General features: G+C 37.7%; 1 protein-coding gene across 25 annotated transcripts in view; it reads right to left on the reverse strand.

Annotated features, from left to right (window-relative positions):
* Positions 1 to 15510, reverse strand: part of LOC122330435 (receptor-type tyrosine-protein phosphatase eta-like) — a 38061-nt gene extending 22551 nt beyond the window's left edge. For 8 of the 25 annotated variants that reach the window (XM_043227395.1, XM_043227393.1, XM_043227406.1 and 5 more), the window contains exons 1-8: positions 15082 to 15504; positions 7447 to 7483; positions 4482 to 4739; positions 4003 to 4254; positions 3484 to 3744; positions 2957 to 3208; positions 1159 to 1410; positions 104 to 355 (exon numbers count right to left, since the gene is read on the reverse strand). In XM_043227395.1, coding sequence (XP_043083330.1) covers positions 104 to 355; positions 1159 to 1410; positions 2957 to 3208; positions 3484 to 3744; positions 4003 to 4254; positions 4482 to 4739; positions 7447 to 7483; positions 15082 to 15369 — 1852 coding nt within the window. In that variant the 5' untranslated portion in view covers positions 15370 to 15504. Of the gene's footprint in view, positions 1 to 103; positions 356 to 1158; positions 1411 to 2956; positions 3209 to 3483; positions 3745 to 4002; positions 4255 to 4481; positions 4740 to 7446; positions 7484 to 15081 lie in introns of all 25 variants that reach the window. The other 17 variants (XM_043227400.1, XM_043227383.1, XM_043227401.1 and 14 more) reach the window with 13 other exon arrangements.
* Positions 15511 to 18268: the final 2758 nt, after the last annotated feature.

The following is an 18268-nucleotide window of genomic DNA, read 5'->3' on the forward strand; positions in this document are numbered from 1 at the left end:
TGCTTTTACAAATTGCTAAAAAAAAATTGGTTGGTCAGATAATCAGTTTAAACTATATAAGCAAGGATCGTATTATGTATATATAACTTATAACTCTACATACTGGTGTATTGTGAGATGCAGACAGTTTCTCCTTCTGTTGAATTGTCTGCTGCCACAGCACTGATACAGAATGAGTAACTGACTCCAGCAGTCAGACCAGGGATGAGATGGGAAGTGTTAGTAGTTTCACTTCTGTTTCTATCAGTCCATTGAACTTTAAAGAAAGACCTCTTTCCTTCAGGTTCAGTCCATGTCAGAGACACAGATGATGCTGTGATATTAGACACTCTGAGATTCCTGATCACATCTGGCTCTGTGAGGGGACAGAATATTTGTTTTAAGATGAGAGCTCGTTGAGCATAGAAGCAAAGTAAAAATAGATACAGTATAAGATGAAACTTGACTTGAGCCAAGTGAACAATATTTTGATGTTTACTCAGTAACAGAAGCTTTGGACGCAAAATAACTGATGATTTGTTCTCAAATACAAATGCAAATTCTCATAGAAAAAATCCCTCAAATAAATGTAATAGTAATCATCTTTACAGTTATTAGAGTAACCGTGCTACTCAAGTAGTGAGTTATTTGTTACTCTCTGACAGAACTAGTTTAATTACAATATAAAGTCATTTTAAGTGTTAGGTGGGCTTGATAAGTGTTAGGTGGGCTTGATAAGTGTTAGGTGGGCTTGATTAGGGTAAATCTCTGCAGGACAGGCTCTCCAGGACTGACATTGGCCACTTTTGATGTAGACAGCCATATGCTTTGTTCTAAAATGAATCTGCGTTTTAAATTAAATGTTAAATGGATGCTTAAATGACTTATTCTGCAACACAATGTCAAGCCACCACCTTTTGGATGTCTAACCTTCATAATAATAGTTTACAATTAATTAATAATTTCTATATGCAGAAAGTTATGTTTAAAACATAAGCTCATAATGAATTATGAAACTACAAATTAGATTGCTGTGCCACCCCTTCATTGCAAAGATAGATGTTAATAGTGTAGTACGTAGTTTAATTCTTTGCCATTTTTAAATGTATGTATTACGATTGACAAACTATATACAAATCTATTGGCAAAAAATGTAAGTGACAGATTACTTCTACATACTGGTGTATTGTGAGATGCAGACAGTTTCTCCTTCTGTTGAATTGTCTGCTGCCACAGCACTGATGCAGAATGAGTAACTGACTCCAGCAGTCAGACCAGTGATGTTATAGAAATTGTCAATAGTTGCATTTGGTGTACCATCAGCCCACTGAACTTTAAAGAAAGACCTCTTTCCATGAGGTTCATCCCATGTCAGAGACACAGATGATGTTGTGATGTTGTTCACTGTTAGGCTTCTGATCACATCTGGCTCTGTTTTATAAATATAAAACAACACACAGGACACAACGTTTAAATACAGGAGGAAACTTGAACTGGTGGAAAAAATTAAATATAAGGACAGTAGTTAGGGTGACCATACATTTTTCTCCAGACATATTCCAGCCAGGATTCCTATACTGCCTAAAATATCTTGGTTTTGGCTTTGTTTTCTTATGCAGACCAATCAGTGTATGACAGCAAAGCACCCTACAGATGGTTCCTTATGCTTTCTAAACACATCCGAGATACTTTATGTCAAACACTGATCAGTCAGAGCAACGCCACCTAATATGTACGCACAGCATGATTGCTCCATTATGTACAATTCTTGCACGTAACTGGTCAAACTACTTTTCCTTTATTATCTTCAGCAAGCTTAAAAAAACACCTTAGCTGGCCTCTCTCAATGTGGAGGAGCATCGGGTCTTCTCCGAGCTCCTCCGGAGTGACAAAGCTCCTCACCCTATGCCCAGCCAAAGAAACTCTTTTTGACTGCCTGTATCCAGAATCTCATTCTTTCGTCATAACCCAAAGCTCATGACCATTTCTCCCTATCACACCTCTCCTGGTGTCATTAGCATCATCCACATGAGCACTGAAGTCACCAAGTAGAAAGATGGAGTCCCCAGTTGGAGCACTTTCCAGCACCCCCCACAGAGACCCCAAAAAGGGTACTCTTTACTGCCATTCGGCCCCTAGGCACAAACCACAGTGAGAGACTTATTCCCGAACCGAAGGCACAGGGAAACAATCTCTCGTTCACCGGGGTGAACTCCAATGCAGCACCAAGGTTGTCTGAACCAAAGAGCATTAATGAAATAGCTCACCCAAAAATTTTAATTCTGTCATCATTTGCTCACCCTCATGAACTGAATTTCTTTGTCCTGCCAAACATTCATGCCATCTTTGGTCTATACAGCTGATTTTGCCCTTCATGAAAACTGATTTTTTTAGAGCTCATCTGTTTAAATCATATTAAACTTTAAAGTTCTGTATAATTAAGGGCATGGCAGCTTGGGTGACAGGTAGACTGCCACTGCTGTCACCACCATCGAGCAAAAAGGGGGAGTGGCCTTTTGCCCATCTCCGCCCATTTTGAGCTTCAAAAAAGGCTATGGAATTGAGAACCACTGGATAGGAGGAATGGCAATATTTTAATGTTGACTCTGTAAGGTAACTCATTCTCACTCTCAACTTACTCACGTATTGGTGCATGGTCAGGACCCTTTGGCATCACGTTTTCACACACATTGGGGTGTGATTTTCTTAATGCTAATATTTTTTAAACATTTATGAGCACATGAACCACAAGATAACCGGAAGATACAACTACCATCATAATTAATACAAAAAAATAATATTCCAAGTGTTTCGAGGCAAAACTTTGATTTGTGACCAAGCTTTTTTAATATGAAAAACAAAAAGTGCAAATCAGTGCTGCAATAGTTTGTGTGCATTTACAAATTATTAAAAAAATATTTGTAGGTCAGAAATCTGTTACAATGGAGTATAGAGAAAGAAAAGTATTTCTACATACTGGTGTATTGTGAGATGCAGACAGTTTCTCCTTCTGTTGAATTGTCTGCTGCCACAGCACTGATACAGAATAAGTAACTGACTCCAGCAGTCAGACCAGGGATGAGATGGGAAGTGTTAGTAGTTTCATTTCTGTTACCATCAGTCCATTGAACTTTAAAGAAAGACCTCTTTTCATGAGGTTCATCCCATGTCAGAAACACAGATGATGTTGTGATGTTGTTCACTGTTAGATTTCTGATCACATCTGGCTCTGTAGAGGAGAGAAGAGCAATTAAAAATGTTTATTCAAAAAAAAAAAAAAACACACAGGACATAAAGTATACACACATACAGTAGAAGAAAATGTGAATTGGTAAGACAAATTAATGAATGATACACTAAAAAGAGAAAAGGCATTGATATTTACTCTGAATGTAGGTCTAGTGCTTTTACAAATTGCTAAAAAAAATTGGTGGGTCAGATAATCAGTTTAAACTTTATAAGCAAGGATCGTATTATGTATATATAACTTATAACTCTACATACTGGTGTATTGTGAGATGCAGACAGTTTCTCCTTCTGTTGAATTGTCTGCTGCCACAGCACTGATGCAGAATGAGTAACTGACTCCAGCAGTCAGACCAGTGATGAGAGAAGTGTTAGTAGTTTCTGTTTTGTTTCTGTTTGTTTTATCATCAGTCCAGTTAATTTTAAACACGGATCTATATCCAACAGGTTCAGTCCATGTCAGAAACACAGATGATGTTGTGATGTTGTTCACTGTTAGATTTCTGATCACATCTGGCTCTGTAGAGGAGAGAAGAGCAATTAAAAATGTTTATTCAAAAATTTAAAAAAACAGACAGGACATAAAGTATACACACATACAGTAGAAGAAAATGTGAATTGGTAAGACAAATTAATGAATGATACACTGGTAAGAGAAAAGACATTGATATTTACTCTGTAACAGGAGTATGTAGGTCTAGTGCTTTTACAAATTTCTAGTTTAAACTATATAAGCAAGGATCGTATTATGTATATATAACTTATAACTCTACATACTGGTGTATTGTGAGATGCAGAGAGTTTCTCCTTCTGTTGAATTGTCTGCTGCCACAGCACTGATGCAGAATGAGTAACTGACTCCAGCAGTCAGACCAGGGATGAGATGGGAAGTGTTACTAGTTTCATTTATTTTATTACCAGCCCACTGAATTTTAAAGAAAGATCTATTTCCGATTGGTTCAGTCCATTTCAGAAACACAGATGATGTTGTGATGTTGTTCACTGTTAGATTTCTGATCACATCTGGCTCTGTGAGGGAAGAGAAAGTTTAACATGATTATTGCTATTAAATATGGCAAATAGTAAAAATTGCTTCAATCCTAAAATCTCAGAAATCTGCTCATGCATGTGGCTACACACAAAAAAAATTATAAATACTATTTAATTATATTATTTTATACATCATTTTAGTATATAATTAAGTAATTGTGGGTCAAAAGGTCAGGCAATGACAAATGTTTTGAAAGCCTACATACTGGTGCTTGCTGAGGTGCAGACAGATTCACTTTCTGAATTATCTGCTGCAACAGCTCTGATGCAGAACATGTGACTGACTCCAGAGTTCAGATCAGTGACGTTTACATTTGTGTCTGTGACCGTTTTATTCCCAGATGCTTCATTAGCAGTCCAGTTAACTTTGAATGAAGACGCCTTTTCCAGTGATTGATCCCATTTCAGAAGCACAAATGATGTGGAGATTTCAGTTACTGTGAGATTCTCGATCTTATTTGGTCCTGTTTTACAAAAGAGCAGAAACTGATTAGTGATTCTTTCACCTGAACCGCTGTAGATATCACACAGTCTACAGTTCATGTCATGTCTGTAGATAGTCCAGAGATATGAATTCTTGATGCAGCAGTGCTGTTTTATTTTATATTTTTGTTGCTTAAAGTAAAACTGAATTCTGATTAAATTAGCATATGATACCACATCAATGTTTTTACAGAATGGTTCATGGATAGAAATTCTCACTTGAAGGAGGTAAAATTTAAAAATCAGCTGTTAGAGTTATTATTAAGTTTTTAAAGTTATTTAAATGCAACACCAAGGCGAAAAAAACATAGGATAATGATAATGAGTGAAAGGGAATCAAGCAGGGCTTTGTGTTGCTGTTAAATAAAAAGTATTTTTATTATAGACCTTACACATATGGTGAATGAACCCAGCACTATGTTTGGTCAAAAAAAAATTTGTGGTTGCTTGAGTTCCAGAGGCACTGTCCCCGTGTCCATGTGTTGCTGCAGAGGCGTGTCAGCCAAGACAGCCCCACAACATCCAGAGACCTGAGGTACTCTGGGCGGATCTCGTCCACCCCTGGTGCCTTGCCACCGAGGAGCTTCTCAACAAACTCAGTGACCTCAGCCAGGGTGATGGTCGAGTCCCCCCGGGTCCCCGGCCTCTGCTCCCTCAGTGGAAGACGCGTTGGCGGGATTGAGGAGATCCTCAAAGTATTCCTTCCACCGCCCAACAATATCCCCAGTCAAGGTTAGCAGGTTCCCACCAGCACTGTATAAGGCGTTGGCAGGGCACTGCTTCCCGAGGCGTCGGACGGTTGCCAGAACCTCTTTGAGGCCGTTTGATAGTCCTTTTCCATGGCTTCCCCGAACTCCTCCCAGACCCGAGTTTTTGCCTGCACAACCCCCCGGGCAGCGGTCCGCTTGGCCCACCGATACCTGTCAGCTGCCTCAGGAGTCCCACGAGCCAACCAGGCCCGATAGGACTCCTTCTTCAGCTTGACAGCATCCATTACTTCCGGTGTCCACCATCGGGTTCGGGGGTTGCCGCCACGACATGCACCGGCCACAGCTCCGGACGGCTGCATCGACCAAAGAGGTAGAGAACATAGTCCACTCAGACTCAACGTCTCCAAAGTCGATCATCGACCTCTGCCCTAGGGTGTCCTGATACCACGTGTACTGGTGGACACCCTTATGCTTGAACATGGTGTTCGTTATGAACAGACCGTGACTAGCACAGAATTCCAACAACAGAACACCACTCGGTTCAGATCAGGGGGGCCGTTCCTCCCAATCATGCCCCTCCAGGTGTCATTAGCATCACCAACGTGAGTGTTGAAGTCTCCCAGCAGGACGATAGAGTCTCCAGTTGGAGTACTTTCCAGGTCGGGTACTCTACACTGCCATTTGGCCCGTAGGCACAAATGACAGTGAGAGTCCTCCCCCCAACCCAAAGTCGCAGGGAGGCGACCCTCTTGTCCACCGGGTTAAACTCCAACACATGGCGGCTAAGCCGGGGGGCTATGAGCAAGCCCACACCAGCCCGCCGCCTCTCACTGCAGGCAACACCAGAGTAGTGAAGAGTCCAGCCCCTTTCGAGGAGATGGGTTCCAGAGCCCAAGCTGTGCGTGAGCCCGACTATCTCTAGCCGGTATCTCTCTACCTCCCGCAACAACTCAGGCTCCTTCCCCCCCAGAGAGGTGACGTTCCATGTCCCTAAAACTAGATTCTGTGTCCAGGGGTTAGGTTGCCAAGGTCCCCGCCTTCGACTGCCACCCAAACCACAAGGCACCGGCCCCTTACGGTCCCTCCTGCAGGTGGTCGGCCCACGGGAGGATGGCCCCACGCCGCTGTTTCGGGCTGATCCCGGCCGGGTCCCGTGGGGCAAGACCCGGCCACCAGGCGCTCGCATGCCGGCCCCAGCCCCAGCCCTGGTTGCATGGCGGGGCCCCGGCTGCGCCATACCGGGCGACGTTGCGACACCATTATTGTTAGACATAAGGGGTAAGGTGGACCACTCTTTGTCTGGCTTGTCACCTAGGACCTGTTTGCCTTGGGAGACCCTACCAGGAGCATATAGCCCCGGACAACCTAGCTCCTAGGGTCATTCAGGCACTCAAACCCCTCCACCACGTTAAGGTGGCGATCCTTGGAGGGGCTACATGATTGTATGACTACAATTTTGCATTATTACTATTTCTTATTTCCCAGTGTGGTTAAGATCAGTATTACTTCTGATTACTTCTGATTACTTCCTATGTTGTTCTTGCTATATAGGTTTCATTTTGGTCTAATTTGTCAAAAATTAGCCATTATTGGCTTTTCAGGGCGGTATTTGCCCCTCAAATGTCACAGTGACGCCAATATTTCAAATTAGTTTGAGAGTTTGGATGAAATAAGGGCAGTTTTAGCATTTGAGATATTGTTTAGTGATGGATACTCTTGTGTTTGATTAGTTTTTAGGCATGTAAAGCACTTTGATAGACTAGTGTTGTTTTAAATGTGCTATATAAATAAATGGTTATTAATTAAATTGCGACGTTTATATTCCTCATAAAATTAAAAAAAATAAGTGTTACTATAATTTTTTTTGAAATATGTTTTGTATTAAAATATATTACTGATTAAACAATATACATAAATAAAACCATATGAACTTATGATGTTTGCTCAGCAGAATGAGACTTTAAATGTTAGTACTGACCTCCAGTCAAACTAACGTTACCCTCTGCATTCAACCCCTGAGGAGAGAAACAAAAACCATAATTAATAGAGATGAAAACAAGTATGAAAGCCCACGTTATTTATTTTCTTTCTTAGCCTACTGTGCAATACTGTATTCAAAACCACAAGAGCTTATAGTAAAAAAAATAAATAAATAAAATAATTCTCGGTTTCAAGCTGGCTTTCGTGTTTCAACATTTCTATGCCAATTACTTTCAGTCTTGTGCAAAAATAGGAGATCCTGAAAGAAGGTTTAGGTTTTCAAAAACTGTATATGATAAGCAAAATATAATATCATGGCGTTTCCAGGCAAATTTTGATATGTGTATATACTATTTTGAAGGCATTTTTAATGTGAGGCATTTCACGAGTGCAGTTTATGTGTGAGTGCAGTTTATAAAAAATATGTAAAGAAAAGAAAACAAAAACAACTGATCAAATACACTGTTTTACCACTAGATGGAGACATTGTCTTTTTTTTGGCTTTGTTAAACGACTCGCGTAAACGAGATGCTTTTATCCTCTTTTTATCGTGTCTTATCACCATTATATCTGTCTGCGTAGCGAGATTTATGATTTACATCAGGAATAATGAGATACAGTGAAGTAGCCTACTACTCAAAAGGATGTTCAGGGGAAGTATTACATACAATGAACGCAACGAAACTCATTTCATTTAAAACACAGATGGAAACTGAGTTCTTCCCCCTCAGCTTTAGAGCACAAACACTTCTCAGAACATCACAGCTAAATCTTCAAATGAGCACTAACATCACTAAACCAACTTCCTCGTCGCAAACAAAGAGCCCGATAAACTGCTGAGAGAAACTCAGAGAAGGAAACTTTTCAAAAACTACCCACAATTAAATATTTACTACACTGTTAAATATTAAACCACGACGAACTATTACCGTCAAGCGGCTTCACTTCGACTTCAACGCGGCAAAGCGGTCCACGCAAAGCCGCAGAACAACACTAAATATGGGTTAAAGGATATTTTTAATGTATAATGCGACCTGGCTGGGATTTTGGCACTTAAAGGTCAGGAAGAGCTGCACCCAAAGCACAAAGTTGCCATTTCCCATCATACCCCTCCATTCCTCAGCACTCACAATGCAGGTCCCGCCTGACCTCCACCCAAGGTCAGTAAGACTTTTCCCTTACGTGGAGAAAGGATGCATCATCAATATTAGATCACGTGGGGGTTTTTTATCATGATAAATTCTATTTTAATATGCTTTTAATAAGTTTCAGATGTGTTCGAAAAATTTCTTCAGATATTAGGGTTAGGGTTCCCATCTAATATGCTGATTTATTAGTTTATTATCAATGTTGGCAACAATTGTGCTTTCAAAAAATTGCATTTATTAAAAATACAATATACTTTTCTTGTGCATTGTAAAGTTGAACAACTCTTTGGTGGGTGAATAAAAGTGATAATTTTTTAACTAAAGAAAGTCTTTTTGGGGAAAAAGTGCATTATATATATATATATATATATATATATATATATATATATATATATATATATATATATATATATATATATATATATATATATATAATTTTTGGAAAAGATTTATATTTTAAATAAATTCTGTCCTTTCAAACTTTATAATAATGAAATAATAATGAAAAATAATAAAAACAATAATAAAAAAGGTAGCACAGGTTCCCTGTATCCTATCATGCATGTACTTATTCCTGGTTTTTGCATGTGACAACTTAATTTTCAGCATTAAAAAAAGTGAATTACTAAAAAATAAATAAATGCATGAATAAATAAAAGAAAAAAAGTTTTGCAATTTGGTTAGCAAATGCGAGCGTCACCAGCATCGTTTCCCAGGGCATATGCTAGTAAAAACTGTTGGATTAAACGCATTACACATAAACAGACTCACGAACGCTGAATTTGTTTTTCCTAATGAAATTTACATTGCTTGCTTTTATAAGAGCCATGGAAAAAAAATTTGCAAGAGAAACTATTTGACTACGATAATACAGTTTTTAATTATTTTACTGGTTTACTGCCAAAGTAAGAGTCAAGACCTCTTCAAAACCTTCCTTATATGTTTTCAAGTCGGGTCACATTTATTTAAATGCTGCTTTTACATTATTTATACTGCAGTACCTAATGAGATTTACCAATATACTCTATTAATATCATATTGTAACGATTTCAGTCTATGTCTTGGTTTTTCTGGACTCTTATTTTGAAGTGTTCAGTCCCCATTGTTTCTGTACTCCCTTGTTCCTTTGACCTCTGTAATTGATCAACTCCTCCCCCTTATTAGCTTGTTATCCCGTCTATTTAAACATCTGTTACACATACTTTGTCTGTTACAAGACCTGCATCCACACAGTTACTAGCAACGAAAAGCTACAAAACAGATTCAGCCTTTGCTGCAATTTAATATGGCTTTGTGATATAATATTGACAGAATATGAACGACACACACAGTATCTGTTCAGTGAAAGCTAATTTATAACTACAAGCTTTCAAGGTTTGCAAAGTTTTCATAAATTCATCATGCAAATTAGCACGCGTGTTTCTTATCAAAGCAACTGCGCAATAAAGCAAATAACCCTGCATCATATTAAAATGATTTCGGGAGAAGCAGAAGGGAAGTTGGCGACCTAAAAAGAAATCGCTTAACAACAAGGGCAAGAAATAAACCAGTAACATAGCCATGCACGAATAGGTGAGTTCATTAAATGACAGCAAACCTGCTGATCTAAACCTATATGGTTTCATTTCGACTCATGAAGAGACTCAGACTGGTCTGGTTCTTTTCCATGCAGTTCGTTTCAATGGAGATTTAGGATAGAAATACCAGGAAAATCTGGTGACTCGTCCCACCTTTACAAAATACAAAACAGTAAAAGAGCAGTTACAGTAACAAAAACAGTAAAAAAAAAAAAAAAAACATTTTCATAAAGAACTATGACATTTTTGCTTGTCATTTCTTTACAGTTTAGAGTTGGCAACAAAATGCATTTCTTGTTTATTTATGTTAATTTATTATATTATTTATATTTATTATATATAATTAATTATGTTTTGTATAATATTTTTCTATTTATATATATATATATATATATATATATATATATATATATATATATATATATAGTATATTATTTTATATTTTTATTAGTACATTATATTTAATTCAATTATTGCTCATTATTGTTCATATCTCGTCTTTGTACTATTGAAAAAGTGTTCTATTTGGTCACTCTTTATATTAAGTGTCGCTACTTCCTATATACTACTTCCATAGTCACTGAATGTGTACGTAGTGTGTAACCACAGCGTAAGCACACACTGGTACGTAGCATCTACAGCTCTGACGTACCAAGAACTACATTTTGTCCTAACAGTGCGTATAGGAGCAATCGGAACAGTTTGATCCAGGAGGTGGAGGATATGTCGGAGCTGGAGTTGGTGTAACACCAGTGTACTAACATGGTAACTCGTCAGGAACTGTCCACTTAATATAAAGCGTAACATTCTGGACACCAACCACTATTTGTGTAAAGCCTAAGGCATTGACCGCTGCTGTTTGACATCAGAGTAATTACATGCTAAACACACAGAGATTTTCTACTTAATTTAACCTCTTAAGACCCTGCAGGTTCATATTCTCTGATACTATACTGTTGTAAGCGTGTGTGTCCCGTACAGAGCACATTCAGGGCTTTTCAGAGACACCAGATGATTGGACGGTCCACTCCTTGCTCTTCAGTATGTCTGAAACGAATTTAGTGACACCCTTTTGGAAATACGACACCCTTAGTGACACCCTTTTGGAAATATTTTGATAATAGTTATTATTTAAAATTTGTCTAATTTTTAAAATCGTGTCATAAATGAACTTTTCAAATGTTATGGGGTTTCATATGATTTTCTGTTACGGAAAAAGATTTTAATTTCATAAATGTCCTTATATGAGGACACGCGGACTAAAAGCGTGCATTTCGGAAGAAGTTATAATTCGAGATTTTCTAAAATAATATATATTATTATGAAAATGACCATTCTTATTTTATTAAATTAGATTTAGCTTATAGATACATTGCATAAATCTGTTTATGACTATTTTACATGTATTTTGCAGACAAGTTATAAGTTGTAAAATATTAAATTTTTATTTATTTTATTTACAATTATTTATTTAAAAATAGGTTTTAAATATGCACGTTCATTCGTGTCTTTTTATTTTTGTACAGAGACTGAGCCCCGATGTCCTCTACAGAGCATAACTTATCATATTATGCTTTTTTTTAACTTTCATTATCAAAAAGTCTTGTTACGAATGTCCCCGTTACACATTTGTATCATTCAGTGGGCTGTTACGTGTGTGTATTTAAAAAAAAAATCACGCTTTGGACCAAACAAAGTAAAAGATGCTGAATTATTGTTGCTTAAAATTGCAATTCATCCACAGTAAGAGCCGGTTCATGACGACCAACTAAACTATGTCTCCCACTCAACGCGTCTGCTTGGTAAATATAAATATATTCCTGACCTTCTAGGATGCCGTCGCCGTTGCTGAACTCATTGGCTAAAAGAGGAGGCTTGAAAGCGGCACGACTTCCTGTGTGTGTCGGAGAGAGGAGGGCGGCGAAGCGATCGAGTGAGAATAACAGGAAAAGAACGAAGTTAACTTCTCAAGACCGGGCTCTCCAGCACCGTGACTCCAGAGCGTCTGCCCTGAGACTCAGGTTCACACTGATTAGGACGCAAGGCCAACTTCTGTTCTTTTCAAGACCTCATTGTTTAGCTCTCAAGACAGAGGAGGTTCGTAACCCTTAAAATATGTACAGTGACCGCCTACATTATTTGTTATCGTTGGCTAAGGGCCGGCAATTATGTCGCGCCAGTCATAATAAACATTTTAAGGCCCGCGATTGTAATTTATAAGAAGCTGGAAAAACCGTCGGGTCTGTGGATGTGGCGATTGGGAAAACGCCGACCGCCGGCTCTCATGCTCTACCGACGTGCGACGAGCGCATCTGCATTCGTTCCAAGTTATTCCACCTGCTTTTCATCCACTCGGATCCGGCTAAATCTGTCCTCAACAGATCATTGTCCGAGAAAACCTTGAGGAACCCGTGTGAAAGGGAAGCGCTCTTAAGCATGGCTTTAAAAAAAGAGCGCTTGTTGTGGAAACGGTACACTTGAAGTGCATCCACTTGAAATGAAGGCAATGCTTTCAGACCACTTTCTTAAAGTTGAGAGTTTTTTGTCACCCTTTGCTATCGGGATAGATGCGAAAACAGAAACTATAACCTGATCCGATTGTATTTGTGTGTGTAAACACGACTGACTCAACTATTACTGACTAGTTTTATTTTAACGCCCGGAAATTCGGATTGTGCAACGACCTTATAAAGTCAGAACTGCGACTTTATTTCTCCGAATTGCGGCCATTTCTCACAATTACGGGTTTAAATCTCGCAGTTCCGCCTCGTTTCTCACAAGTTTCTCAGAACTGTGAGGAAAAAGTTCGATACCATGTCTTGTTCATTGCTTTACTATTCAGAAACAAGCTTTCATGCGAACGTACAGTGCTGGGTCTGACAAGCATTCAAGGTTCACCAAAACGCACTTTAAAGTCATTCCTACTGAAACTCGCTCGTCGGTGATGAAGTTGCAGTTTAGCACATTTAAAATGTATTAACATAAAATGCAATCAAAATGAAACTGAAGATCTCGACATCTCTGGCGTGTTAGCCAACGCCTCAAAATAAACGTATGTCAAAATAGCATTCAAACTTAATGTACTTGACTTTGACGTTAAAGCAAAATGCTGCGCTTTAAAAGTGTTCTGAAACATAAAAGTGAACTCTTTGAGTGCACTTAAGTTTCATTTAATTGGTATTATAATATCAGCAAGCATAGCTGTTTTCTGTTTTTAATGTGAAGTACACTACAAGTGCTGCTTCTGTTCAACAAACCAGTAGTTTACACCAAAAAAACTATCATTTATATATTTACCATATTTATTTAAACTAGCCATTATCTCATGCACAATCATTTTATTGTCCATGATATATATATATACGAAGGAAACGTGAGAGGATGGTGCTATCAAGTGTATCATTTTCATCAAATCCGAGGCTGGATCGTTTTAGTCAATTTGTTTAAGTCCATTTGTATAAGTCCTGGAATGTTTCATTGTTTCTCGACTCACTAAACTCGACACGACGATGCAAATAAGAGTCTGTTCATCAAACAAAGCTTATCGTGTGACTGAGGGGCTTTTGTGTCCTTTTTAAAGCTCTCTCGCCCGACGCAATGCAATACACAGAACTCTATGCATACGCTTACGTGAATGTACTGCACTGCATGTACTTATTTAGCTGTCAAACCGAAGCATTTATTACTTAAAGTGGGTTTTTGCTCTTAATTGTGTTGCATCCGCGATGCTTAAAGCATCTCGGAAGTCAATGTCATATGCCAATGGCATAAAACACGTCATATCGCAACTCCGACTTCATACAGTAAGCGGAAACTTCTCAGGAAGCTTGTCAGACGCTCTAAACGAGGATAATCGTGATGTAAATCAGCCAATAAAGATAAAGCCAATTTCAAACAGAGCAGAACTGGTTCTTCAGATCCTGAATCCGAGGTTTGAGTTCGATTTGATATTAAGACGTCGAAGCAGTTGCTTTTATTTCATAACGGTGAACCCAGACTGCGTTAAAGCTATGTAGATACTTACAGAGCAGTGAGAATAAGTGATTCATTATAATGATCGTTTGTTGGTTGGGTTTAATAAAGCGGTGTTACATGAAGTCAGTTCACACAGGCAGAATAACCTCGGGTTTCGTCGTATTATCTAAACTCAGATTCGAAATCTGTGACCGGAGAGGTACTTCTTCACTAGCATGCACACTTTATGTATTCATATGTACGTATGAATGCATTTTTGGGGGTATTTTAAAGCTGCAGGAGTAGTTTTTATGAGAGTGACAGGATCCACTAACAGCCGGCAATCATTTCGAACAATAAATGTGATATAATAAACGACATTCACGCTTTCTATTGTCCGGTTTGGGCCACTCACTCCCACTCGACCGAACATGAATGAAAGCAGGTGAACATACGAATGAATCACACCGAAATACCAAAATCACTCCAGAATAGCAACCTTTTTGAGCAGAAACCAACAAAATCCTGACTTCGGTGAGCTGTTTCATTGGCGCTCGCCAAACCAACTTCCTCGCTTTGCCATTAAAATAAAAGCCACCAGTTTGAATGTTTCAGGAGTGATGTTATCACATTTTAGCGTTAAATGTAATAAACCCTTATTACAGTAAAAGTGTGTTTTTTAAGTGGCCTGCCGTGGAAAGTGTAGCAAATTTGGTTAAAGTGAACGGAGGATATGGAAATGCAACCAAAACTATTTTGTTTTACTAAAAAAAAAAAAACATAAGACCAATCAACGGTTAACAGCCACGAGCGCCCGCGTGAACGCGCGTTTTATCTCACCAATCAGACATTATATATATATATATATATATATATATATATATATATATATATATATATATATATATATATATATATATATATATATGGTTATGCAAAATAGACTTCTCTCACCCGAAGAATGAGGGCGATCAAGCGCTGGTCCCACAGAAACAGCCATCTTCCGTCGCGGATCTTCAGACCATCTTCACGCAAGCTTCCAGCGAGGTCTCTCCGCGGTGAACTTCTGCGTGAACTCTCGCTGTGAGGCTGTGAGAGGTGTGAACCCTCGCAGAAGGTGGAGCTGATGGGCCGCTGTCCCTGAACGGAAACCCAGCGCTTCGCTCCACGCTTCGCGACTTCGACGGAAAGAAAGCGCGCATTCCGCCCCCAGGAAGTTGTGATGTCCACTATTTTGCTCATACGCCTGATAAATACTCCTTTGGACTATTCGGTGCAGAAAGCGTTATTTATAAAAGATGATTGGATGAGCTGCACGCTGCAGGTCTTACAAGACATTACTTTGACTGCTGTATTTGACCACTTTGTAGGGGACCGAAACTTTCTTTTATTCGTCCCGTTCAACGCGCACTTAGCACTTCTGCTTTCTTCACAGCGGGCCGTTCAGACAAAAAACATTTGCATAATTTCCACACAAAGTATGTGCATCTATATGAAATCTATCTATATAAAATACAGGCTTCAGAATCAAGCAATGCGCTAATATGCTGATTTAATATCAGACTACTGGACACAGTATATTTATTGAAACTTTTATTGAATTCTTTGATAATCTAATATATATATATATATATATATATATATATATATATATATATATATATATATATATATATATATATATATATATATATATATATATATATATATATATATATATATATATATATATATATATATATATATATATATATATATATATCATCATATATTCATCATGATATTAATGTTATTTTATGATGTTAATAAAATCAATATATTATTATATATTATATATAATATATAATAATATATTGATTTTAAAATATGATTAATCAAATCCTTACTGAATAAAAGTATTCCCTTCTTTAAAATTTTTTTGTAAAAACAGTATATTAAAAAGTATATAAAAACTGACCCCAAACACATAACATATTGTTAAAAATATTTATGTTTTTAATCAATTCTGATCTTTTTCATTTTCTTATTCATCAAAGAATCCTTAAACAAATGATGCTTGCAGCTCAGGAATAAATTACATTTTAAAGTATAAAATTCAATATAAATACATGCGTGTATATATTTAAGAAAAACCTTTTATGTTTATATATTAAATATATGTATATGTGGTATCATTTATATAAATATGAATATATATATGCATGTAAGAAAAAAATAGAATATATATACTGTGTGTGCATTTATTTAATTAAGAGGATGTACATTATTATGTAGTGGTGAAATATTTATTGTATTGCATACTGTATGAAGGGTTATTCCACGCCAAAATGAAAATCTTCCGAATTGGTAAAAGAACACAATTTAAGATATTTTACATGAAACTGTCCCACTGCATAAAAACTTCGAGGTGCAGAGAAGATGTTGCTGATCCCTAAACCCCGTTCTGAGCGTGTTTACTGGAGTTTGGGACAAAAATAGTACTAATTATACTTGCGCAATGCCCCTGAGAGTAATTAGCATGTTTGCACGCAAATATTTATAAGTTCTGAAGTTTCTTGGATTCAGTGTTTACTATGATGATCATGTGATACGGAGTTATCTGTGAAGGGTCGCGGAGAGATGCCTGGAGACCCTGTCCCTGTCCCGCGTCCCCGGGGCCTGGGCGGTTCTGCTCAAGGAGGTCATTATCAGCCCTCGATTAAAGCGGCCCCCCTGCTCTCTGTACTGAGATGGCTTTACAGCACAATCACGCAGATCCTATCATAAACTCAGCCTCTCTTGATTCACTTTTTCTTCCTATACAATCGATACAAACCAGGCAGCGTTTAGTCCAGCAGCGTAGAAACCAACTCATAAAATCTGCGTTTTGTTTGTCTACCATTTGATCACTTGATTTATATTTTTTTTTAAAAAGTGTTTAAATTAAACGAGTCAGGTAAAAAAAAAAATCTAAAAGTAGTCTGGTTATATTATGATTTTGTGCCCTTTATTCGTCCTCTTTTTTAAAAAAAAAATGCATCCCTCGATTACCCACAATCCTTTGCGCAGATTCTATTTTTCAAAAAACAATTAGCTCAAAACGAATCGCCGTTGAACTCGTTCGGTTTCATTATGCTATGAAAGACTTTTTTTTTTTTTATAAAAAAAATATTCCTTAAATTATAATATTATCGCATTTTTTTTGCTTGACCGCGACGCAGCCACTTTATTAGTAGCCGCATTTCCATTACCCTTCAAATCGAGCAAATTAAAATTGCTAATTGAAAATATGCCTACTTTCGAAAAAAAAAATCCCAAATATCGGCAAAGAAATTTAAACGCTCGCATGAGATTTCAGGCAGTTCGGAGAACTGCAACGGAAACTGTTTTTTTTTTCTCACTCTAATTGACGCTTGTTTTAGTAAATCCAATCTCGCCGAATCTCGCCAAAATCCGTTGCCATGACTTATCGCGAGAGGCAAACGGTTGCGTTCGCGGCGTTCCATTGGTTAACGCATAAACGCTGTTTTTTTCATCGAGGCATCTTCAAACGATTAAGCTTGAGAGTCGTTAAAAAAAGTAATGCATATTATGACAATGAAAGTGTTTTTTTATCTTGCATGCATGTCAGCCTGTTATCGAGGGCTTCGAAACTAAAATATGATCCTTTTATTACTCACAATAGGGTAATAAAATTATGTTGCACTTTAATACTAAAACGACAGGCTGTTCGCCAGGTGGCTTTTTGTGTGAAAATAAATCTAGGCTACATTGGGCTTTGGGCCCACAAAAATATGTCAAAAGAGGTGAGTTTTTACTTAGATGCTGGCAGATATATAATAAGTGGACGTATACAGTTAGCAAGTTAGCATTCAGTCTTAAAGTGACGCAGCGTAATAAACCTGCGTCATTTAAAGGACAGTTCACCCAATAATTAAATTTCTGTCATCATTTACTCAACCTGTTTGAACTGATTTCTACTGCTGAACACAAAACAAGATACCCTGAAGAGTGTCGGTAGTCACTGAATTACACAGTACTTTTTTTCCCCTGAAAAAAATACTCAGTGGCCACTAACTGCGAAACAAGAAGCTTTAATAAATTTCTGTATAGTGGGTAATTATATTTTTATTCATCCCGTTGTTTGCTGTGGCTCCTTTTG

This window comes from Puntigrus tetrazona, chromosome 25, assembly GCF_018831695.1.
Source record: "Puntigrus tetrazona isolate hp1 chromosome 25, ASM1883169v1, whole genome shotgun sequence".
In the NCBI taxonomy this organism is placed as follows: Eukaryota; Metazoa; Chordata; class Actinopteri; order Cypriniformes; family Cyprinidae; genus Puntigrus; species Puntigrus tetrazona.